We start from the raw sequence: 25,101 nt of genomic DNA on the forward strand, positions 1-25,101 counted from the left end.
AATTTATTCAGCACATATAAAAAATAATGTCAAATATATGTGTTGAAGACTGCGTCCATATCGAGGCTGCGTCCATATCGAGGCATGTATTGGTTAACTATATGTAGGGGTCAGATAATTAAGTTGTTCCTCCCAACCATATCATGGGGCAGTTGTTGGAGTACTTCATTATTACCCAGAAATTTGATCTTACTTACGTGTTATTGGTTTCAATGATTCAACTATACTTCAGTGCTTAACTTTCAATGATGGCAGCCGAAAGTTGCTTCTTCCTGATACTCTTGATCGGCCAAGAGATGCATGTCAACGTAATCACTGGTACAAGCATGTTCTGAGGGATGATCGATCCATTCTTTTCATGCATGCGTGCATGCATGTATTGCACTGGATCAAAATCTCAAACGTGCCGATCAAATGTAGTACCGATGCTGCATTATTTCGTTCGTGTATGTACGCATCTAGCTGGGAAATAAAGTTGTGCGATGTACCAGCCTGAGACCGAGAGGAGACCTACCTACATATTTTGAGTGCCGTAACTCTTTTAAGATGAGTGTCGTACGTAACTCTGTACCACATAATTATGTCAACTTTATATCTCGCTAGGTCATGTTTTGTTCGTAGTCTCACTTTACCATATATTTGTCGATGTTTTTTTTCTTCTTTGTGTAGAAATCGATAGGTGACCATAAACTTTGCTAAATTTAATTTGGCTTGAAAATGAGTGTATGACATATCGAACAGGATAACACGAAAGTTAGGCTGAACAGGTTCCAGGAAAAGCCAAGCACACCGTACCCTACCTATTGATAAGAGAAGAAACGGGACGTCAATATGTGACTGGGATATGGATACATTTCAAACTTATGGCCCTATATTTGTCGGTACAGAATCCCAACACAATGACTATTGGTTTTTGGGAATTGATATATGTGTTAAAACTCCGATATGCCCTTTTATGTGTAGCGGTTTCACCGGGTCCACATATGATTTTAGGAGATTCAACACGAGCATTCACCGTATAATTATAAGACCAACGTGGATCGATCCTGCGATGACAAAGCAACCAAGACAAGAGGACAAAATTTGGTAAATCTAATCACAAATTGTTTAAGGACAACATGAAAAAAAAATGCAACGGATACCTACACACAACCCCCTCAAACCTTAGGCCATCTCCAGTAGAGAAGCAAATTTGCATAATCAAGTGCTACAGTACTTTGCAGGGTACTGTATCATTGGAACCATCTCCTCACTGGTACAGTACTTAGGGGGACTGTAGCACTAAAAATCATCACTAACAGAATAACCTGTATTTTTGCGGAGTTACTGTTGCAATCGTAGTACTGTAGCAACACTGTTCACAAAGGCTACCCGTGGACCGGTTACTGTTCACAGAAACACCGTTGGTTGCTGTAGCAGTACTTTAGCAACACTGTGTCAGTACTGTTTACAGAGGCTGACAGCGGGACTGAAGAGAGAAAAAGAGAAGTAGAAGGTAGGAAATAGAGTAGCTGCTGGAGATGAAAAAATAAGGGATGCTGTAATAGTGATAGGGGATGTTGTAATAGTGTTTTTGAGGATGAAAATTTGAGATAGCTGCTGGAGATGGTTTTAGGACACTCTTGGATTTTTTTTATTCAGTATATAATCTAGTGCTAAAAGATTACCTAGGATCTAATATTTGGACTTCTAAAAATTGCTCAATTTAATGTATGAGTCACCTTTTATGACAATATGTGCATTCAGTAACCCATTTGACTAGTGACAGATGAGGCAATATGTAACAATTACAAAAATGAAAAGTGACCGACAACGGCTAAGCTAGAACCAAAAAAATCTTTAATAGTGGCAAGGATAATTTTCCCATAGACTAAGAATGGGCCACTGACCGATTCGTCACCAATATTTAATATTTTAATATGACACGGTCACCAATATGATTTAACCACTCTTTTATATTAGAATATATTTATAAAATTCAATAAAACTATGATAAAAATATTTTTTTAGATAAATCTATACATATAATTTTCATATTTCATAACTAAATATTTTAAAATTTATTGATAGTCAAAAATTCAAAAATTTATCTAAACATCAAGTATTTATGACTGGAGCCAAGTATTTATTTAGAGTACAGATGCGTGACTGTGTTGTGTCACTGTGTTCAATGGGCCATGATTGCGCTACATTAATTAAGCCCTCGAGTCTCTAGAATTCCTATCATGCGTAAGCATGCACATTGTGCCTGCATGTTTGGCGCCGTGAGTGCATATGTTTCCAATATGTGCTCTCTCTAAAAAGATTTCCATAAATTTATAACTAATTATTAAGCATTCATTTTTTTCTGGTATACAGTTAGAAAAAATATTCGAAACTATATTTTTAAGAGGCAGGAGGGAATGGCTTGCTCTATAAATTCACACCACCCGCGGCCGGGAGTCCATATCTCAACAGTCAGCATATATCATCTAGATTGCCTCCATTTGTTCCCATCCATATACTGTATTTAGCATGGCAACAGCAACAATATTAGCTACGCCTGGGCATGGAGTAGTACCATGCAAACCAAATACTACTGGCAACTACTGCTTCTACAAAGCATCATCAGCTAAAACAAGAGGCAGCCTACGAGTGATCATGAAGCGGTATGATTTTTGATTGAATATAACATTATAGATGTGTGTTTGATAATGCTTTGCACAATGTTAGCTATCTCCGAACAGAACCTCTTTTATTTTTGTAGACACAATGCCTCTTATAATTTTTGTCATGCGTACACCACTGCATCGATATCATAGGGCAACAAAAAATAAGCATAGGGGCGGATCCAGGTAAGGCTGACCACATGTTCCCACTCAAAATTACTAAATAGTATCAGTTAACTAATTTTTACTATCAATGCCTCCACATAAATGAATTATAAGGCTCTCACACGACAAGAGATGTAAGTTAAGCCCCCAGTCAATTTTTGTTCTAGGCACGACCCTGGTTAAGCATGCACATCTCAAAAGAAAAACAAAAGAAAAAAACATAACCTTACATGGTTGTGCGTTGAGCGCATGCATGCAGGAGGTGCATGAGCAGTGCGAGCAGGGGGACCATGGACGTCGTTACGCGGGAGGAGGAGGAGGAGGAATGGATGGGGTACCTGGCACCGGAGAGGCTGGAGGTCTTGGCGCAGCTGGAGCCGTGGGCGGAGGCGCACGTGCTGCCGCTGCTGAAGCCGGCGGAGGAGGCGTGGCAGCCCTCAGACCTGCTCCCGGACACGGCGGCGCTGGGCGCGGATGGCTTCCACGCAGCGTGCCTCGAGCTCCGCGAGCGAGCGGCCGGCGTGCCGGACCCGTACCTCGTGTGCCTGGTGGGCAACATGGTGACGGAGGAAGCGCTGCCCACGTACCAGAGCATGCTGAACCGCTTCGAGGCCGTGCGCGACCTCACCGGCGCCGACGGCACCGCCTGGGCGCGCTGGATCCGCGGCTGGTCCGCCGAGGAGAACCGCCACGGAGACGTGCTCAGTCGATACTTGTACCTCTCCGGGCGCGTCGACATGCGCCAAGTGGAGCGCACCGTGCACAACCTCATTGGCTCCGGCATGGCCCTGCACGCCGCCAGGAGCCCCTATCACGGTTTCATCTACGCCGCCTTCCAGGAGCGCGCGACAGCCATCTCGCACGGCAACACGGCGCGCCACGTCGGCGCGCACGGCGAAGCCGCCCTCGCCCGTGTCTGCGGCGCCATCATGGCCGACGAGAAGCGGCACGAGGCCGCCTACACTCGCATCGTCGGAAAACTCTTCGAGGTTGACCCGGACGCTGCCGTGCGCGCCTTTGCGTACATGATGCGCCGCCGGATCACCATGCCGGCCGCGCTCATGACCGACGGTCGCGACGACGACCTCTTCGCCCACTACGCCGCCGCCGCTCAGCAGACCGGAGTGTACACGGCCGCTGACTACCGCAGAATCGTGGAGCACCTGATACGGCAGTGGCGCGTGGAGGAGCTCGCGGCGGGGCTTTCCAGCGAAGGGAGGCGCGCGCGGGACTACGTGTGCCGGCTGCCGCAGAAGATACGGAGGATGGAGGTGAAGGCCCATGACAGGGCGGCCGAGGCCCAAAAGAAGCCTACGCCTATCCCGTTAAGCTGGATCTTCGATAGGCCCGTCAGTGTCATGCTGCCATGATTATTTAAAATAATTCCCCTCAAAGAATAATTAGTCTGCTCATTATATGGACCTTTAGCTGATTTACAGGTCCGTTACTTTCGAAATCTGCGAATGCTCTTGTTCGCTTTTCAAAAAAGTTTATTTTTTCATCATGGGTACGATTAATATGGTGTTCTATTTTTTTTTTTTTAGCAGGAAAGAAGCAGGTAGAACCCTACTGTTGCATTTTATTAACAAAACCAAAAGATCAGGTAAACAAAAGAAAGGAAAAAAAGAAAAACAAAAGAAAAGAGAAAGTAGGCATATAGAATAGGGCTGGCAATGGGTCGGGTCGAGCCTGGGTGGAGCAAAATCATGCTTGATCCAAAACCCGCCAATCTCAACCCGACTCGCACCTGACAAAGAAAACGGACGAAAACTGGCACCTGAACCCGCACCCATCGGGTCGTACTTTCAAATCTAGATCTCTCTCAGTAGCTGCCAGTGGAGATGAGGAAGTCGGGCGGCGACGGTTGTGCGGGGTGGAGATAGGGGCACGTGGTGGTGGCGGCTGCGCGAAGAGGCATCGGGCGGTGACGGTTGCGCGGAGCGGAGACGGGGGCATGTAGTGGTGACGTTTTTTTTACAAGGGGAGGCACCGATGCATGGTGGGGTGGGGCGGTGGCAGCAGCTGCACGTGGCTGCGTTGGCGCATGGTGGAGCAATGCAACAACGGCAGCGTGGAGTGGAGCGAGGCAGTGGTGGTAGCGTGTTGGCGATGTGTGGCGGCAGCGGCATGAGGGTGACACAGGCTGGTAGCAACGGTGTGTGGTGGCCCTATCACATCTGACCAGGAGTCCAAACCGGGGAGAGAGAGATAGATGGAGAGAGATGAGTGTTGGGCTCGTAGATAGGCCAGATGGGTTGGGTGAAAAGTGAAAATTGAATGACCCATACAAGTTTTCACGGGTACCCGACTCGCTAGACCTGTGGGTGAAAATTTAGATCTGAATCTAAACCCGTTAGGCGTAGAACCCGTGGGTACCCGAGCCCATAGGTCCAATTGCCAGCCTTACCCAAGAGGCTATACAAGAGAGCTACACTAAGAAGAAAAAGGAAGGCTAAGAGAAGGAGACATTCTATTTAAGTGAAGAAGGGCTTTATTTACAAAGCAGCACTTCTAGGCACTAAAAGAGGGGCACTCCTATCTAAAATTTTTGGCATTTCTTTGTTCCCAAGTTTCCCATGCTGCAATGAGAAAGACTTCAATGAAAAAGGTATAAGGGAACTCAGTCCTTGCTTCCTGGATCATGCTGAAAAACTCAAGCTGGTGTTCCTATGAAATGCCACAAAATACCAGCAATCTGCACTAAATGGGCAGTTGAAAAAGAGGTGATAAGTGGTTTCTTCCTAGCCAGATTGTATAGCACACAAGAATAATGTTCTCCTTCCACTCTGAAGTTCTTTCTTCTAAGAAGGTTACTTGAGTTAACACGATCTTTGAAGAGCAGCCAAGCAAATACCTTGATCATCATGCATTTCGATTTCCAAATCCAGCTAAAGGGCTAAGGAGGCTAAATTAATCTAAAAGGGGTATTGTAAAATTCCTTTGATGAGTAAGATGAACTACCCCAATAGTATTTCCAAGTGTTCCTTTGATCATATTGGAGACTTAAGAGATTGCAGTTTCAAGAAAGCTTGCTGAGAAATGGGAGTGTGGAATAGATCATGGAGATCACCTATAGAATTGAGCAATGGAGATGTTCTCATCTTTTGCAAAAGGAAACAGCCTAGATCTTCTTTCTAAAGAGATTCGATTTGGGCAGCTTGAGTTTCAGGTAGTTTTCATTCCAAACATCTCCCCAAAGAATAATAGAGGAACCATCACCAAGTTTACCAGAGGCAATACCCCTGAAAAGGACTTAAAGCTTCATGATATCCTTCCACCAAAAGGAGCCTTTGATGGGAGTGGCATGTGGAACCTTGCCATCACTGTAGTATGTTGTCACACCCTAAAACCCTAATATAGTCATTAAGCATGTATATACATCATGACATCATGCTTCATGTTTTTAGTTTATTTTTAAGTATTTAAACGCGTTTTGAAAATGTTACGTTGTTGATCAATGCGTGTTTCCACCATATATATTATGAGTGGAAATTTTTTGAGATAATTTGGAAGACTCCAAAGTCATTTAGGAAGGAGAAGAAAAAGAAAAGGAAGAAACAGAGAAAAGGAAGAAGACTTTCAGCATGTAGGCCCTACCCGTGGTCTGACCGGGACTCCTCGCGATTTGACCGCCAGAGTGCAAAGGCACCACTTAAAGCCATTGAGAAACTCTCCCTCACTCTCTCACTCGCTTCCTCTTCACCAAATTGTGTGTGTGTGTGTGTGAGAGAGAGAGAGGAGACCACCTTGACCACCTAGATGGCCAGAGATTGACGAAGAAGACTTCCTTGAGGTTTCCAAAGGCTTCCCCGAGCTCCTTCCCGCCGTCTTCTTCACCGGAGATGCTTTCACATGACTTCTTTCACCTCGAAGCCAATCACCACATCGGAGCTTGATCTTCAAATTAAAGCTTCTCTGGAGTTGGCCAACCCTCTAGAAAGCTTCTCCACGTTGAGGTAAGACCTCCCCTACCATTTTCCTGTCGTTCCTGAGCTCCAACCAGTCCACGAGTTTGGCCCTGTGCATGTCGCCCAAACCACTAAAGAAACACTCTGCTTGTCTTGTAGAGTGTTTTGGTACCCTTCATGGTCAAAAGCATAGCAAGAGCCTTCGTCGGTGACCTCACCGAGGTGCCGTCAGCCAGGCCCAGCAGTCTGACCTCTACTAGGGCTAGTCTGACCATCGGGTTGTGACTTGACCGGTCAGACTTCAAGTCAAACTCCATAGTCAGGAGTCTGACTACCACTAGGGTTGGTCTGACCACCAGACCCAGCAGCCTGACCGCAATGGGTCCAATCTGACCACCAAGTCTACTCAATATTGATTTCTTCTCTATTCGACCCCTACGGTTTGACTGCCACTTGCATCGGTTTAACTGCCAGCCACTTAGTACCATTGACCTTAGATTGTCCCATGCGAGGTTTAAACCTCTTCTAACCCAATCGCTTAGGTGTTCTTTTGCAAATGATTTCATGACATGACACGTTACATCACGTTCACAATGATGCATGATAAGCATCCATCTCCATTATTTGTTTGTTCTTTCGATGCGTTCTTCCATTGTTTAGAGAGTGACACGTTGATGGTTCAAGTGGTCGGGGTCGATACCGAACCGGAGGTGTACGTGAGTGTAGCTCTAGAGCAACAAGGCAAACATCTAAGCATATTTTACCTTTACTTTAGATCTTGTGATGTCTAATTTGGATAAATTATTGCTATATGTAGGTTATGCATGTTTAGCAAGTTGATGTCGAGAATCGGGTAGAACCTATTTCGTTGCATTTGTTCCTACCTTAATTACTAATGATCCCCATCCTTGTAACTAGGTATACCTATGTTAATGTCTAACTTATAAGTTATCCAAAATGCTTAGCTATTCATATTTCATTGGTAGAAGTCGAGCGGTGGTATGAACATCAGTCGTGAGTTATAGGGCTTAATTATTATTTCACAATGAAAATGATGTTGGGATGAATGAGTTGTAAGAATGAGGTGAGATGTGGGCGATGCTAGGGGTAGGTCGGGAGAGGAACCCGGATGCAATAGACCACTTGCATCGATTAAACATCAACCATTGTTTACCATTGGCTTAAACATTTTTTTTACTTCCAGGTATTCAATAAATATACAAATGAGCCGATTATCATACATGTGCTAACGCTTGACTTATGACCCTATGACGTGTAAGATAAAATTGATGAGGAGAAGCAAGGTGGCGGGGAGCCGGAGGTGTCCAGGACACACTCGAGGTAACCCTGGTGCCATAGGGGCATGTGCAAATTGGTAGTTTCGGGTATGAGAACGGTTATCTCGGGGGCTAAGAGGATGGACCCGAGTTGTGTGGGTAATAATATAGCCTCTACAGGGTGTAATATCAATTTAAATTGACACACTCTTAGTTATGAGTATGTTTATGTCCATCTGCATCAATCATATAGTTCCGGTGTTGGGTTGTATGTGGTATATTGGGAAGTGGTTAGTTATGAGTTATGTCAAGAAGAGTATGATCAAGTAACAGTTATGTTTATGGATATGATCTCATGATAGGGGGTACAAGATGTTAGGATGTGTAGGTGCTCATACTCTTGAGTCAATAAATGGCTTTTGCGAATAAATTCATTTAACCTTGTGGTCGATTCCTTGCTACGGATCCCCAAATGCAGGATCCTTTGAGTCGTGTTATTATATGTACCCACTATGAAATAAGTCTTGCGAGTACCTTCGTACTCACCTTGCTTTTGTTGAGTTTCTGCGGGTGAGAAATAAGTAGCGTATTGTTAGTTCATGCCTACCGATGTCGATGACAAGTAAGAGTAGTATAGGCTACTCATGGTGATTCAGTGGTGTCTTAGGGCAAATGGCGCCACCCCTCTTTTGATGTTTATAGACATTAATTCTGTTGCATAGTATCTCTAATATGCTAGGAGATGAGCTTGTTGTATTTTGTTCTCCTAGCAGTTGTGATCCTTAAAACATTGAACTTGTAATAACTTAAAGGCTTACAATATATTTACATTAATCGCTCTTTATTATGTCTTGATGTGATGATGCTTGTTGTAAAGACGTGTTCTGATCTTGGGTATAAAACACATGACGAGAGTACCGGAATTGGATTCGTGTTAATCATTAGTGGCTATGATGGTTGTGGTGGGATGTGGGTTATCACGTGGCATGTCGAGAGATAAACATATGCTAGCTCTCATATTATTAAATGATCATCCTAATGATTAATTCAAATACAATTTGGACAGTTCCTAGCATATATATGTTCCAGATCATAGTGACCTAAGGAATGTGTTCTCTGTTATAGAATTTATGAAGGTGTTTGACCAACAGGGCTTGATTCTGAATTGATAGATTAATGACTCACAAACCACCTTTTTTTCTTTGGGGTAAAAACATGCTGCTTGTTAACCAGATTGTTACCTCTCGAGCTAACATCACACCCTCTCCAAAGACAATTTTTCCTAGCTTGGGGAGTTTGAGTGTGCACATGGTGTATGTTGGAAGGGAGGAAAGAGAAGAGTTGACCAGGGTCAGCCCTCTGGCCATACTCAAAAGAGAACAAGTTGTCGTGATTCTTCATTCAATTTTACTCATCAGCGGGGTGTGGTTAGTGATCTTTGGCCTAGTGGAACCAAGGGGTAGTCCAAGGTGGGTGAAAGGGAGGGAGCCTACTTTGCAACAAAACGTCGCAGTAATGATGGAGATCTTGTCTTTAGGCACATTGATCGAGACCATGCAAGACTTGTCATAGTTCACCTTGAGACCAATGGAGATGGAGAAAGACTGAATGATGGTTTTTAGAAAGAACAACTCTCTTCAAAATACCTTCATGAACATAACTATGTCAACTGCATACCGAATGATAGGGAAATCAGACCCCAAGTGCTAGCTGACAAGGTGAGTGAAGATGTCTCTTTGAGCAGACTTGATGATGATGTGTTGAAGCAGATCAGCCGCCACCATAAAGAGGAGAGGAGATAAGGGATCTCCTTGCCTTAACTCCTCTTTTACAATGAAAGGGTTTACCAGGGATATCATTTAAGAGGACAACAGAAGTACCATATTGCATGATAGAATCCACCTATCCCGTCCATCTTTCATCAAAACCAAGTTGGCTCAACATTTGGATAATACCCTTATGCTCAATCATGTCAAAGGCCTTTTTCAAAGTCTATCTTTAAGATGACAATATCTTGTTTGGACTGATGGCACTGATGGAGGAATTGTAGGCCCATCCTAGACAATCTTGGATGGTTCTACCTTTTATAAATCTATATTGGCTCTGTTGAATCAGATCCAAGATCACCCCTTACAGCCTATCAGCCGTGAGCTTAGTTATCAATTTCATTATAGAATTCAATAGGGAGATGGGCCTGAAGTCATTCATTGTGACTAAGTTGTTCACCTTAGGAACTAAAGTGATAAAGGAGATGTTGATGGACTGCAAGAAAATATCACCTTCAAAGAAGTCACTGATAAAAGAGTTGAAATCTTCTTTCACCAAGCTCCAGCAAGTTTTCATAAACAAACAATTAAAACCATCTTGTCTAGGGGCTTTATCAGGGGATTCTTTTGATGGTATTATCAATGTCCTCTTTGGTGAAGGGGGCAGAGAGGTGATCTAAATTAGTGCTTGACTCGAAGAGCTCTACCAGGTTGAAAAGCATTGGAGGTTCCTCGGATTGTCCCATCCTATTTTTGAAGGCACTCAGAAGATAGCCACCTTCTCATTATGGAAAGTGATAAGATTACCCTCTGAGTTCTCAATATTTGTGATAGTGTTCAGTCTGTATCTCTCTATGGTAGCAGCTTCGAAGAATTTTGTGTTTTCATCTCTAAATTTGACTCATCTAATTATGTTTTTTTCTCCAATAATCATTTTTATTTTGAGAAAATGCACATATGTCTTTTGAGAATCAATCTGAAGTTTACCTCCTACAAAAAATAGACATATTTTCTCTTCTAATTTGTCTAGGATCTCAAGTGTGTCATTGCATTCTTTGATGATCTTATTTATTGGAGAAAGATTCATGCCCTATTTCTTTAGGACCCTACTAAGGATCTTGAATTTAGCTGAAATTCTTGCAGCTGAGTTAGGAGCCCTGACCTCAGACTGCCAAACCTAATCAATCACTTCCTTAAAACCTTTGTTCTCAAATCTGAAGACTATGGCCTTTGGGATACTGATGGCGATTTGGACCATACATGGCATGTGATCTAAGGTGATCTTAGCCAGAGGGAGAAGTAAGGTGTTGGGATAGGAGAGGCTTCAATTTACAGATGTGAAGTATCAGTCCAGTTGTTATAATAGGGTATTGTCCTGCATATTGCTCCAGGTAAACTATTTGTCTTTAAGGGGAATTTCAACCGAGCCAGTTTTCCAATGATATCATTGAAGATGTGCATGTCATTTACATTAGCCCCCAATTTGTTTGTGTCATATGTTGATCTATAGAAGTTAAAATCCCCAATAAGCATCGAATTTTCCTCTGCTAGAAGGTCTAAGTTATATAGCCATTGAACAAGAGAGTTCCTCTCTAGGCCCGAGCAAGTGCCATAACTCAATGTGAAAGATTGTTCTTCTGCATTGTGAAGAGAGCCAAAAAGCACTGTAATCACGAATCTGTAGGAAAAAGAAACATGGCCAGCACAAAAGGAATCGTTCTAGCCAACAAGAATGCCACCTGAAGCACCCACCGAAGGGACAAAGGCAAATTTGTTAAATCTTCTAGGAGAAAACTTGCGAAGGAACGAACTGTCAATATGCTTTCTTTTAGCTTCTTGGATGCAGAACACCATGCATGCACTTTCCTCAATCTTTCTTCTAAGGACTCTTCATTTATCCTTGTCATTTAGACCCCTGATGTTCCAAGTTCTATTATGGCAATTCATTGACAAACTGAGGTAGGGAACGGTGAGGAGCTCCTAAGTCTAAGACAGAGGACAAAAAGGCCTGTCTAAGGCTGTTGTTGGACAAAGGACAGGGACACCATTTGATCTAGGTATCAACCGAGGAATCCACGTAAGAGGAGCCAAAGAGTTCGCTAAGAGTAAAAGTAGCCCACTGAGACAGACTAAGGGTACTGAGGTGGAGAAGAAGAAGAATGAGCAACAACCAATGAGTACAAGAGGTGAAACGATGAATCCAAATAGGGCCATAGAGGTGGCATATCAGAGTGTTTATCCCAACAGTCAACCAAAGATGTTCACCGCACAAACCAACAAGTGACAACCATATTACAACCAAAAGGAGCCCAAGGCTCCGTAAAATAAACATACTCCCATCACTCCAAAATATACAAGTTAGAAACTTTCATTGTCCATCACTTCAAATAAAGAGACGCTCCTCTGCACTTGCATCAAGTCCAAGTCTAACTTCAGCAAGAGCTCACTTGTTATTGCCTTCTTCGGGATGCCACATCTCTCAACAGCGACTGAGTGTAAAGAACTCACAAGAATGTCAAGATATGGGCCAGGATGAGCTTCAACATCAAATAGATTTGGAAATTTGACAGGCCCTAGGAACAAAATGAGAGATGAATGATTACCATCAACACAAAAGAGGACCTATGGAGTGGATGGAAACTTGGCATTTCCCTTCTTTTTAGCCTCCACCAGATGAGTTGGGAAGAGCTTGGCACCACCATACTTATGTTCTGGCCTCTTGCTTCTTTTGAGACTATCAACCACCAAGGGGCGAGAAACCTCTGTGCTGGACCTAGAGTTGCTTCAACTAGTAATCGTTGCAGAAGCCTTAGGGTGCTTCTTCCTAGTGTAGGTCTTGAGAATGGCCTCCTTAGCCTTTAGATCATACTTGTCTACCTTCTTCTTTTTAATGCTTTCTTTGTTGCAGGGGCTTACCATACAAGACTATGAAGAGAGAGATACTATTGTTTATCCACCAAAGAAGAGGGGAAGCCGCACTAAATGGAACAATGGAAGAGTGGCATAGCTGGGGGGACTTGGTTCCACCAGGCCATGAACTTGTTGTGGATAAAATTCGTGCCCAAAAGTTGCCTCAAAGCTTTATACATGAAAGGAAAAAACCCAGTTTGGCTGGACTTCTAGCTACTCAAGGTTAAGGAGGAGTAGGTCCTACAGCTGCTGCTAAGATGGGTAGATGAAAACCTGCACCTTGCTCTTGTTGAGCCCTTGTTCACTTGATGAAGATGAACTGGCCCCATTAGAACTGGCACTGGAGGAGATGGACTGCTCGAACTACTGCTGCGATGGCATGATACGAAGACCTTGAATGGCAGGAGAATTCGCAGGCTGATTCTAGGTCGGCCAATCCTGCTATTGGAATTCCTTTATCGCAAGGTCCCAAGCTCTCTATAGTACTGATGTAGGTGCTGGTTTGCCAGATGCGTTGGCTCCCATTCCTAGATAGGACCCTCAAAGGGGTGGGGGTTTCTGTTGTCGGGCAAACATCATCCTCATCTTGGGGGTAGGGGATTAGCAAAATCATTGTAGAGAATATGCATTGGGGTCGTCGACACCCTACCACCACACCCATCTCGACTCCCTGATGGATAACCAAGCTTCTAGGCACACACTCCACATTATCAAACCAGTGTGTAAGCCTTTTCCCCCACATTGGAGTGTCAATGAACCAACTTTCCAAAGCAAGCACAAGCTTGAATCAGATAGGGAAGATTGAGGTAATCCAAAGGAAATCCAAGAAACATGAGCCAACCAATCCGAGAGTAGGACATTGCAAAAGTTTCTAGCATGTCATTCTCTGTAAATCTCACTAGGATACCCTCAATCATATGAACATTGCCAATGAAAAAATGATCTCTCTGAAAAACATCCCCCAACTACAACATCCATATACTGAAAAGGTGGGGCAACTGTATAGCACATGGAAATTGAGCTCATTCTGCACATAGTGACCAACCTATTGCAGGAAAACGTTGAGTTCTTTAGGGGGGGGGGGGGACAGCTTCATCTTTCCACTACGATGACATACTCCTCATGTGCTCTTAGGATTCCCTGCTAGGAAAACCCAAGTCTGACATTGTGATCCTAGCCTCTATCCTCAACCTCCATCTTCAGTAGGATGAACTGAAGAGGATTTATGGCAAAGTTTTTCATGCTTTGCTCCGGTGATTTCCTGATGATAGTGGAGGAGATTAGGGCTTGGAGAGAGGGGAAGTGAAGTGACGTGAGCGAGGATGGGGTTTTTGCCAATTGGAAAGGCACTAGTTGGGACGAGGCTAGACTGAGAGCAGTTGTAGTAACCTTGAGGAGAGGTGGGTGCATGGTTGGATCAGGGTGGTTGAGTTTGGGGATCCATCTGAGCCATTGGGAGAACTTTCATCGGGTTCAAGGTTCCTGATATAGCCATATCTGAAGCAACCCTTACATATGATCTCATTAACACAATCTCTGACGAAGTGGCTAGGGCTGAGACAGCTAAAAAAATAGCACACGGGAGTGAGTTAGGCTCTTTGTTGATCCTTGGGGTTCCCGCTAATAGGGTGAGAGGTTGAAAACTACTCACTAAGCCCCACTACACTACTCATGACGCCACTCCAGTAATCCAACTCCTTGGCCTGAGAAAGGAGCAACTGATGAGGGGGATATCTGTCTGTTTGGTGGGCCTGGTTGCGACAGGTGAGTGGCCATAGCCTTTATACGTCCTAGATGGGCTATGAGTGGAGGATTTCTAAGGAGAGAAGAAGCCTCGGTTCTTAGAACTCAAGATCCAAATTTGAAAATGAATGACACTGAGGACCCTTAATCCTAGAGGAAAACACCCATGAACAAAACAAAAGAACACCCAAGGGAAGAGAAGAAGAATTAACTAGGTACCAAAAGCTTCCAAACTTGATCGACTGGATAATCAACTGGATGACGGGGCCTGGAGAGGAGAGTTTCTATGGGAAAGATTGAATCAAGTTACAGGCAAAAAGAGACCCTTTTGGAGGAAGAATTCTTCTTGCGACTAACCAGAGTCCACTGTTTCTCCTCTTCCGCCTCCCAAAGTGTCTTTCTCTCTGCCAATTAGAGCCACCGTCTCTCCAAAGATAGAAGTAGACATTGAAGTGCTTAGAAATTATTCTTTTAAAGAGTATATGTGAAAACCAACTTTCTTCGAAGCTACTGAGAATCTAAATTGACGATTAGATTCAAAATGAACATAGAAGCTCGCCAGGGCACCACCCAGAACCACATGAAGAGCCAAACTCACAAAAGTGAAATGACAGAACACCGCCAGCAGGAAGAAGCTTCCATGGGGGGAGGAGGAAGGGTGATGTACTAGTGAGTTCAAACGGGCGAGGACCTCAGCTTGGAACTTCTTGCTTAGAGATAAGTCCCAATCCTCTGGGAAAGCTTGAGGACAAACACCTCCCACCATGGAGCAGCTTCTTAGGAGGATCCATCTGACACAAGGTGGGAGCTTGAAGAGGGGATGGGGGTTGCGGCGGTGGTGGCTAGGTAGAGGGGCAAGGCGGTGGTGGAGACGGGAGCGCTAGGAGAGGAGAGGGGAGGATCCATAATATGGTGTTCTATTGTTATGGTATAGACAAATTTTTCTCCTGGGCATTCTTAATGTTTGGTCTTTGCTGAAGGTTTCAACTTGATTCATGGAGTTTAAACTCAAAAAGAAAACTTCATCTCAATTCATGGGATTCACAAGTTAAATCAAGAAAATCAACTTGATTTGACAGGTTTGAATTAAGAAAAATACACCTCAATTTGAAAATTAGGGTTAGGGTCAACCTTCCTCTCCGATGGCACCCATGTCAGACAAGGAGGGCCAAGAGAGGACATGTCTGAGCCAACCTCAGTATCTATGTTGGCAGGTTACCTTTCACATTTCACTCATGTGCGCCTTTATAGACTTGTATATTCTGCTGTGAAGAACAATGTGACCTGCTAAGTGTAACTGAGACAGAGACACCCACTAGTATTTGCATCAGCTGTTAAAGGAGGATGTTCTTAATGTTTTATTTGGTTATATAGTATCATTCTCATCTAGACAGTGCCATGTAATTACTTTATCTCATTTTCTTATCAAAGATTTTCGTTGTTCCATACAACCTTTGCATTAATTATTTGTATATAAAAAATCCAAGTAGGAGAAATTGTAATTTAATCCCATGACTATGAATTGTCAGAATTGCTTAGTCATGCATATGTGGTATTTCTTTTGCTCTTTTTTTCTGTTCTTGGTCGTAAATTGGTTTGCAGTTCAAGTACCATCTACTTCTCAGAATCACAGAAATAACTAGAAATCTGTTTTTCTCAACGAACAGACATGAAATTGGAGTGCTCCCAGTTGGGCCCACAACACTGGACACAGCAGTCCGCACCCCATCTCCCTGGAGCAAGCCAAGCCACTGGAACCACCTGGACCGGGCGAACTAGGGATTCAAGTTTTGTGTTTTTTGAGTCACTTAATTGACCCAAAATGAAAAAAATAAATTAGAGATTTATTCTCACCTAATTAAGTTAAAAAAATAGTGATCCAAAACTACCTATTAGATACTCATTTAACTCTTAGACCCAACCCAGCAAATAAAACAAGGTCCATGGACAGCCTTAGGTGAAGCTAGAACCAGGACGGCCCGTGGAGTCCTGGCAGGCAGTAGACCCTACCAGGACTTCATCCAGGAGCACGCTGCACGCCGCGGCCATTGCGCACCGCAGCCTACATCCGCACCGTCAGAAAGCTCACGGTCATGGTGCACCGCCCGATCAGAGGGAGGGACTACATGTAAGGGCCACCGCAGAGGATCCAGAGGATGAAGAACGCTCAACAGAAAGCCACGCTCATCCCGTTCAGAAGAAAACTGTAAACACCATGCTACCCTAGTTACTTCAAGTAATTTCCCTCCGATAATGAGCTGTAGACCAGGTTACAGAATGCAATGCCGAACCATAGAACTCAGCTGTTTCCAAGTTTCTTGCCACACATATGACTTTGTCACAGCGAGCTCCTCGAGATATACAACCGCACATGTTATTGCAATACAATCCTTCCATAGTTTATCGCTTCATGGTACAATTCTAACGAGTAACCTCAAAAATGTAGAAATGTGGGTACGATGTAACAAGCCGTTAAACGATATCATCTCCTGAAATTATCACTTCTTTCCGCCGCCAGACACGTTGAATTTGAAGAAGATGATGTCCCCGTCCTGCACCACGTAGGTCTTCCCTTCCTGCTTGTATTTCCCAGCAGCCTATAGCACACATACAATTGATTTCTTAGGTCGAAACTCAAAATAGACACTGGAACAAGAACGCCGATGAGAGGCACGCATACCTTGACAGCAGATTCACTGCCCAGTTCTTTTAGATCTTCAAACTTCATTACCTGAACCCCGAAAGTAAATATTAACAATCATATAACTATCTTATTCAAACATGCATAGACCCCAGGTAAACTATGCAGCCTCATCAATAGTATGCATCACGAAATTGCTAATACAAATGTATCAGACTAACTGTGGAGAGTATAAAGTAGTATTACCTCCATCCTTTTTTATTTGATGTTTTACGAGTTGAAGTGTTCTCTTTTGTCTGATACTACAGGTTTTCCAGAAGACAGATACCTCCATCTTTGCTCATTGGTCAATATGGGTGATTAGGGAGATAGATAAACTTCGTGCAGCAGCAAAAGACAACTTTAACAGTGCATCGTATTATCTTGTGTTTTTCCTCAATAAGTGTGCACAAGTATAAACATCAAATAAAGAAAGGGAGTATTGTTGATTCAATGAACATTGTCAATAGAATTCCATCAAGAAGTCAACACAGGAAAGTAATTAGAAACATCTAGATTAAAGAACTAATCATATGTTCATCAAGTAGGACAACTATGAATAAAATCAGGCACGTTCCAGTTAATGAAGATAACAAAATTATCAGCTACTTAAAATAGCAGAGGGGTACCTCAGCACAGATGAAACCCCTTTCGAAATCAGTGTGAATTGCACCAGCAGCTTGAGGGGCTTTAGTTTGACGTCTGATCTGCCAACACTTTACCTGAACAAGGAATTCACAATTTTCACTGAACCAGCTAAATTTCATTCACATACTCCTACTGGAAAACTAAGCATGAACAGAAATGACCTTTTCACTTCAACTACATCTGCATAATTTTAAAAATATTCTAAACGACAAGTACTAAAGAAAATATTAAAGTTCAAAGAATAAGCACACAAATTAGCATACTACAATTATAAACGGAAAGGTTTGGTTCTACCATTTTAGCAACATATCATGAAAAGATGGATGGACTATATTAATCAAAAAAATAATACTGGCACATGATAAGAACATAAAGAAAACTACCTCATCAGGACCAGCAGTGAAGAAATATATGAGATGAATTGATGCAAAACCAGTCTTGATAATTTTTGGGATCATGCTGCGGTACATAATAGAGACATTTTAGTTAAATTTAGAACTAATGAGAAAACTCAGAAAGTTCTCAAAATATTAACACTTTTCATAAAAGGCTTTTTCACCAATGCTTCGCTCTTCACTAGCCTCAAAGCATGTTTTCCCAAAACACCCCTCGTAACTGTAGCCAGCCCCATCACTTTTTCACCTCTTTATTTGTGCTTGAGATAACATTGACAGATATTTGATTTTGGTCACATTTTCTCCCAAAGATTTATTACTTAGTTATGTGTTGGTCAAAAAATGACAATTATTTGAAAGCAGAGGGATTATTACAGCTGAATAATTGTCTTAGTGGTGATTATTACAGCATCTTAAGTTTTAGAATTTAATTGTATTTATTCCAGTTTCATAAAATCACAGAAATTACATCTATGTGTATTTTTTTAGAATGTTAATATGTCCTATAGAATCTGTCACCTCATGACATAAATCTTGTATATCATCACTCAATCAATAACATCAACGAACATTTAATATGACCATGTTTGCCAACTCAACTATAGCGGTTTGAATTAACTTGCCTTGTCAACTGGTTTTCAGCACAATATTTGGCAGCTTCATCTTCTGGCATATCCACTAGCTTTTGTTCAAAAGCACAACTGAAAGGAAGAATGGTTTCACCACCATGTTCCTTCACCCTGGAAAAAATAATCATATATTAGTTTACTTTCCACCACCCTTTCAATTAGGGAATGTTGCATACCATGATTATGTTACTGAAATGAATGCACTGGATGACTGGAATTAATTTCTTATCATGAAGGAGCAAATATAGGGACAAAATGCTAGAAAAAATGCAATCCATTTCATCATCAACTATCAAGCTTTCGTTTATTTGTACTCCATTCGTGTAAGTGATTCATGAAACTAACATTCTACTTCAGACCTACCAATTGACAGATCCTAAGCATGAAACAATGGTTACCCCTCAGACATAACATTTGGGAACATAAAATTAATGTGCAGCATAGTGAACCCGACAACTGCTATATCCAACAAGCAAGTTGGACCAAATATGAGATGAAACAAGTACGATCTATCATGATGGAAGCTTAAAGAAAATTTTAGGTTCCATGTGTATCCTGCTGTACATGAACAAACGAATCATAAATTGGCATCCGCAGATCTAACTGCAATTCCCACAGCATCAGCTCATCTGTGATTCCAATACCGATTAATAGAGCATACACTACTGAAGAAATACATAATATCAATAGACCAGTAAAGTGGCATGGTATATATTCATAAATACAGTTCTTGCGGCTATATAGCATGACTAAGATCTTGGGTGACACGTGCCAAGAACCTAGGGTTTTCTGACAATTAGAGCACAAAACCTAGGGTTTTGGGAAATTTACTCTTTAAGAAATAGTACCAAGCATGTATCTTGGGTAGAAACTTGTTCTTTTTCCTCTGGAAGTCCTTCTCACTCATGTTCACCTGCACAAATAACAGACTGGTTTAAATAATGCAGCTCAAATGTCCATTAAAATGGTCAGTTAAGACATGCAAAAGGCCGTAAACAATTACAAAATGTACCCTATCCGTTTCAATTATTAATAAAGGTCAAATCAAAAGATTAAACCAATTCTGATAAAAAAAATATCAAACCAGCTAAATGGGCCAAAAATACTGTCAATGGAGTTATTAACAGTTATTTAACCTGATTACTCCGGTTCAATTTGGGTTGGGTCCATACATGAAAAAATAAGACACATTTTCTTTTGCCACTATACATGTATAAATCAAAATTTTAATACTGCAAAGGATAATTATTTTTGAACCAGTGAAGGCAAAATGACTGATCGAATGCCGATTACCTTTCATAAAGCATTCTATAGTGGCTCCAAATAAATGGATAACGAGCAGCAGATAAATAGCAACAAGCAAACAGAGCAGAGCACATGCAGAAACCAGAAAGTGGTTGGGTTGCAACAAGCACATGTTATAGATGTTCAACTAGCAAGGCATGCGCAAAAATGATAAAATGATACTATTGTATTTCTGTGAAACAAATATGGTAGTGTAAGTTCAAGTTCAGAACCATAGATACTTTCAAGTTTAAACTGACGAAAAAGAATTTGCAAGTTTCTCGTAAAAAACTATTGATAGAAAGAATGGGGCATGCAGATGCACAAGATTCCCATACCAAATAGACAACAGGCTTAGCTGTAAGTAGCTGGAAAGTATTCAAGATCTCAATTTCAGCAGCTTTCCAATCTCCTAAACGGACATCTTTCCCGTCGTTGAGATGGGCTATGACCTGTCAAGAGATTGTACCTAAATTACTGATAGAGAATTTTCAGTTATATTTAAGGTCATTAATAGACCCATAGATATAAAACAGAATTAAATAAGTATAATAGGTGCCCCACCCTCTCACATAATTCATGTTCGATTTTAAGCTGCTTATCATTGCTCCTCTTCATTGACTTATCAAGGTCCTCAATTTTCTTTTCCATGAATTCTATATCCTGCAAACAAAAATGCAATAGAGCATCGTTAAAAAAAGTTTAAAACACTGTATAATGAATGTGCAAATCAACAAAATCATACAAAACCTTGAGTCTGAGCTCTTGACTAATAGTTTCCAAATCTCTAACAGGATCTACTGTATCATCGATATGAGTAATTTCCGAGTCTTCAAATGCTCCTGAATACCATATGCAACACTCAATCAGTTACAGATATAACAAACAATGTGCAGTAAATGTTGTGAGCAGATATAATGAATGAATATGTTACAAGATAGAAGGTATCATTAAGATGAAATGCATGGTCTGCAATACAGCAGTAAAAGTTTGTTAAAATGAAGCATAATTCAATGGGATAGAGGCATTAACACTAAAACAGAAACATACTCAGGACATGAAAGATTCCATCAACAGCACGTATATGGGATAGGAACGCATTCCCTAGACCCTCCCCTGCATGAGCACCTCTAATAAGCCCGGCTATGTCAGTTATTTCAAGATATGCAGACACCTGCATAGAATTTCAACGGTCACTACACATCTGAAACATAATTTTAACAGTTACTATAAATCTGAAATGTAAGCTAAGAAGCTACTCATCACTGTATGAGCCATGAAAAGAAACAAACCTCACTCTTTGGCTTGTAAAGTTGGCAAAGCCAGTCAAATCTTTCATCCGGAACATGCACACGTGCCTCATTTGGTTCAATTGTACAGAAAGGAAAGTTCTCAGCTGGGATTGCCAACTTTGTTACAATGTTAAAGAAAGTTGATTTGCCAACATTTGGTAACCCAACCTGCAGAAACATCAACCAACAAACTTCGTAAGTCCTCACCTTATCACCTTACAATTGTGCACATATGAAGTGACATACAGGAATTATGCAATTGAGCTAATCCCATTTCACCACAAAATTGGAAGAATATCTAAGAACAGGTGGACTAAAAAAGCGAAGCATTCTAGCAACCTACAGAAAGTATTACATTGTGATTTGTGAAGCTATGATACTGTACCATACGAGATAAGAGCAAATGCTCTAAGCCTCTTACATGTCATCATGGGAAGTAGTAAAGAGCCATTGTAACGACAAGCGGAAAACACTGAATTACTGCCTTAGTGATGTCATGCTACCGGCTCCCGGCTCCCGGCAAAAATTATTTATCATGTCCTATTATGTCATTGTTCCAGGTAGCAAGTGTCAACTAAGCACTTAAATTCGAGACATGCTACATTACTACCCCACAGAAAGACAGGTGTCTTTTAAATCTTCTAGCAGTACTCAAGAAAGGAGCGTGTTTTAATACTTGATGAAAATGCATAAAGACCTGGCACTAGGCAATTCACCCACATTATATTACTCAGCAAACTCTAAACAATCTAGTGACACCATTCCACCACAGGACCCACCGAATTCCCATTAAAACCATACCAAGGTCACTCTGCTGAGTACCTGAGTTGGATCCCCAGCACCTCGCCGCAAAACATCGGCTCAAAGTCTAAAACCATACTGAGAAGCAGACAGACAAACCAATAATAACAATCCAATCACATCTGGCAGCACTTCACGCATTCCTCTCATTCTGGTAAATCACTGCCCAACGGAACAGCACAACAACAGAATCCGTATCGAGTACAAACCAAGACTGTCTTCCAACCCAAATTCCTCCGCACAAAGCTCGCCCTTCTTCACCACTGCCAGCACGTCCACCCTGCGCCTCGACTCAATCCAATACCAAATCGCAACCCATCGTTCCCAGCCGCGTAACACAAGCACCGAACCCCTCGAAGCTACCCAGACCAGCATGGACGACGGCTAACACCAGACGGCATGTAAACCCTAAACCCTCGGTAGCCCTGACCTCGCCTCGGCTCCACCCGAGACGGGGCCGCCACGCAGCTACGAGATCCACCGATCCGCAGCGGCTAGGGACTACCAATTCGAGGGGAGGGGAACGGAGAGGAGGGGGAAAGGGGGCTTACGATCCCGATCTTGAGGTGGGAGGAGAAGCGGCCAAGGATGGGGCGCTCCGCCGGCGCGGCGTCCTTCTTCGCCGCTTTAGGAGGCATCGGCGGCGCGGCGGTTACGGCTAGGGTTTTTGGTGGGAAGGGGCGGGTCCTGCGGTTGTGGCGGATCCGGATCCTCCGAAGGCAGAGGTAAACATTGATTCGTGAGAGGAAATAGTAGCTTAATGCATAATTCTGTAGCAAATATACTGTAGCATAGGTGATGTAACGATTTCACCGCTTCCCACATTTTTTTTTTTTTTGATGCAGCTTCCCACATATTTGAGATGTAATAGCTCACGGTTGAGTGAAATTATCGTGACTTTACTTTATTGTGAAGTAAAAAATTTTATTCTGGTTGTGAATAAGATGAGAAGGATGAATACACATCAGCTGGGCTATAGGATGAGTGATAAGGAAGGAAACGGAGGGCGGTGGTTGCGACTGGGTCCTTCTCGAAGTGGATTTGGACTTCGGACTTTGCAGAGGGGTTTAGGTTACGAGTGAAAATAAAGTGGATAGTTTTCAATCTGACCTAGTAATATATATGTGATATAGATATGGATACGAATATGATAAATCTTTTTAGCTATCAATATAGATATGAATGTGGATACGATACTACCTACATGATATAAAAATAGATATGAATATGGTAAGTCTTTTTAGCTGTACGTACAAATACAGATACGGATATGAATACGAATATGATATTAAAACAATCCAATGGATACAGATTATTCAATTTTTAGACTGGATTTATCCGAAGCCTCCTATTTGGATTATCTGAATTTTCTTAGGCCTATGGGCAATTGCCCTTAGACCCAGATCAATACCACCCCACGGATTCATCAATATCTATTCAGATTACTAGGCTCATTGGCTATTGTCCTGAAGTGTATTACAATTTGAAAAAGTCTTTAAATGTATATTTTGATCATTAATAGTTTTATAATATAATATCAACTACTATAAAAATCAATATCATATTAAAAGATTTATAAAAAAATAAATCTATTGATATAATTTCTGTACACTAAATATACTAAAGTTTGATTAATGGTTAATCAAAACTTACAGTGTTTAGTATTTCTAAATCCTAATACACCCTATAAAAAGAAGCAAATGGAGTAGTACAACTGCCAAGCTTACCACAAAACAACTAGATATTAATAATAGTAAGTGCCATGAATTTATCCCGACCCGACAGTAAGGTCCAATAGGAAAGGGAGGCAATGGGAAGTCAAGATGAAGCACGAAGGAAAGGGGTGCATTCTTTCTCGATCGTGCTTCAGACGATACACTCGCTGACGCTCGAAGTGAACCCACTAGCCACAGCTTTAGCTTGCCAAATGCGAGCATTCTGGCTCTAGTTTCTATCTGATTCTCACAGCTGAGCTCATCTAAACTAACAGGATCACCCTTAGTGTCGTTCAAATCAACAAGACCACGTAGCCATGCATGTATGCTTCTGAGGAAGAGGTCACTACTCATCAGTGATACTGACAATCCATTTTTTGTGCGTCTCTTGTATTGGTTTCTTGTTTGTTAGATGGTAGATGTCATCTTAGGTATACAGAGACTGAGAGTAAACTCTTCAGTCACTATAATAAAATAGGTCATGCGTACCGCCCGATCAGTTGCGGTTCGTAATATTCTGAGCTCGATCAATAATTAAACCGGGTTGAACCGGCATTGGTATTCATTATTAATGTTAGTTCTGGTTACCAGCCAGCACTGATATATCAATATCGGCTCATAAACATGAACCGACACTGATAACTTTTATCAATAGGGGTTAATTAGTAGGACCGGCAATGAACTCTTTGAGATGGATCCAAAATTTTATGGAGGTAAAATGAATAAGTTTGAGTCCACATACACACGAGTTCAGCCTTATCTCCTCACTCCTCACCCAATGGAGCCCTCAGCCTTATCTCTCTCTTGATCTTGATCTCTCTCGATCTCTTAATGGAGCTAACCTTCTCATGCGGATCCATCGACGTTGACGAGCCAGCCTTCTCATGGGACTCCATCAACGCTGTCGGGGGTTGCAGATCCACATCGCCTAGATCCAACAAATGAAGGGCAGAGGGGGGCAGCGACGTCCTAGATCCGCATCAGGGTCCTACATCCTTGACGGGCTCGTCAAGCTTCGCCCGTGCGTCAAGGACCAAGCGAGATTCTGAGCACAGGGAGGGTCATCCCTATCGTTGTCGGTGGCATGGCGCATACACCGAACCCCAGCAAGAGGTCATAGGTCGGATCGGCACCGACGCCCTTCTTCATACCATGGCCAGAGCGGCGCCAGCTCGAGCTAAGGTGGGCAGATGGGGGATTCCAGAGCTTCATGTGCTGCAGCGGCCTTGGCGCGGGCGGA

At 42.3% G+C, this 25,101-nt stretch overlaps 2 protein-coding genes across 2 annotated transcripts; one reads left to right on the forward strand and one right to left on the reverse strand.

The window, feature by feature from the left end:
* Nucleotides 1-2,462: 2,462 nt before the first annotated feature.
* LOC133895812 (acyl-[acyl-carrier-protein] desaturase 7, chloroplastic-like) lies at nt 2,463-4,207 on the forward strand. The gene is made up of 2 exons (XM_062336329.1): nt 2,463-2,648; nt 3,073-4,207. The coding sequence occupies exons 1-2, from the start codon at nt 2,515-2,517 to the stop codon at nt 4,181-4,183; spliced, it is 1,245 nt and encodes a 414-aa protein (XP_062192313.1). The 5' UTR covers nt 2,463-2,514; the 3' UTR covers nt 4,184-4,207.
* Nucleotides 4,208-16,692: 12,485 nt separating this feature from the next.
* Nucleotides 16,693-22,912, reverse strand: LOC133895638 (obg-like ATPase 1). Its single transcript, XM_062336098.1, has 12 exons — nt 22,698-22,912; nt 21,346-21,513; nt 21,104-21,227; nt 20,804-20,895; nt 20,618-20,716; nt 20,392-20,505; nt 19,618-19,682; nt 18,764-18,880; nt 18,129-18,204; nt 17,727-17,819; nt 17,098-17,148; nt 16,693-17,014 (listed from the first exon to the last, which is right to left on the reverse strand). The coding sequence occupies exons 1-12, from the start codon at nt 22,782-22,784 to the stop codon at nt 16,916-16,918; spliced, it is 1,185 nt and encodes a 394-aa protein (XP_062192082.1). The 5' UTR covers nt 22,785-22,912; the 3' UTR covers nt 16,693-16,915.
* Nucleotides 22,913-25,101: the final 2,189 nt, after the last annotated feature.

Source organism: Phragmites australis, chromosome 16 (genome assembly GCF_958298935.1).
Source record: "Phragmites australis chromosome 16, lpPhrAust1.1, whole genome shotgun sequence".
Taxonomy (NCBI): domain Eukaryota; kingdom Viridiplantae; phylum Streptophyta; class Magnoliopsida; order Poales; family Poaceae; genus Phragmites; species Phragmites australis.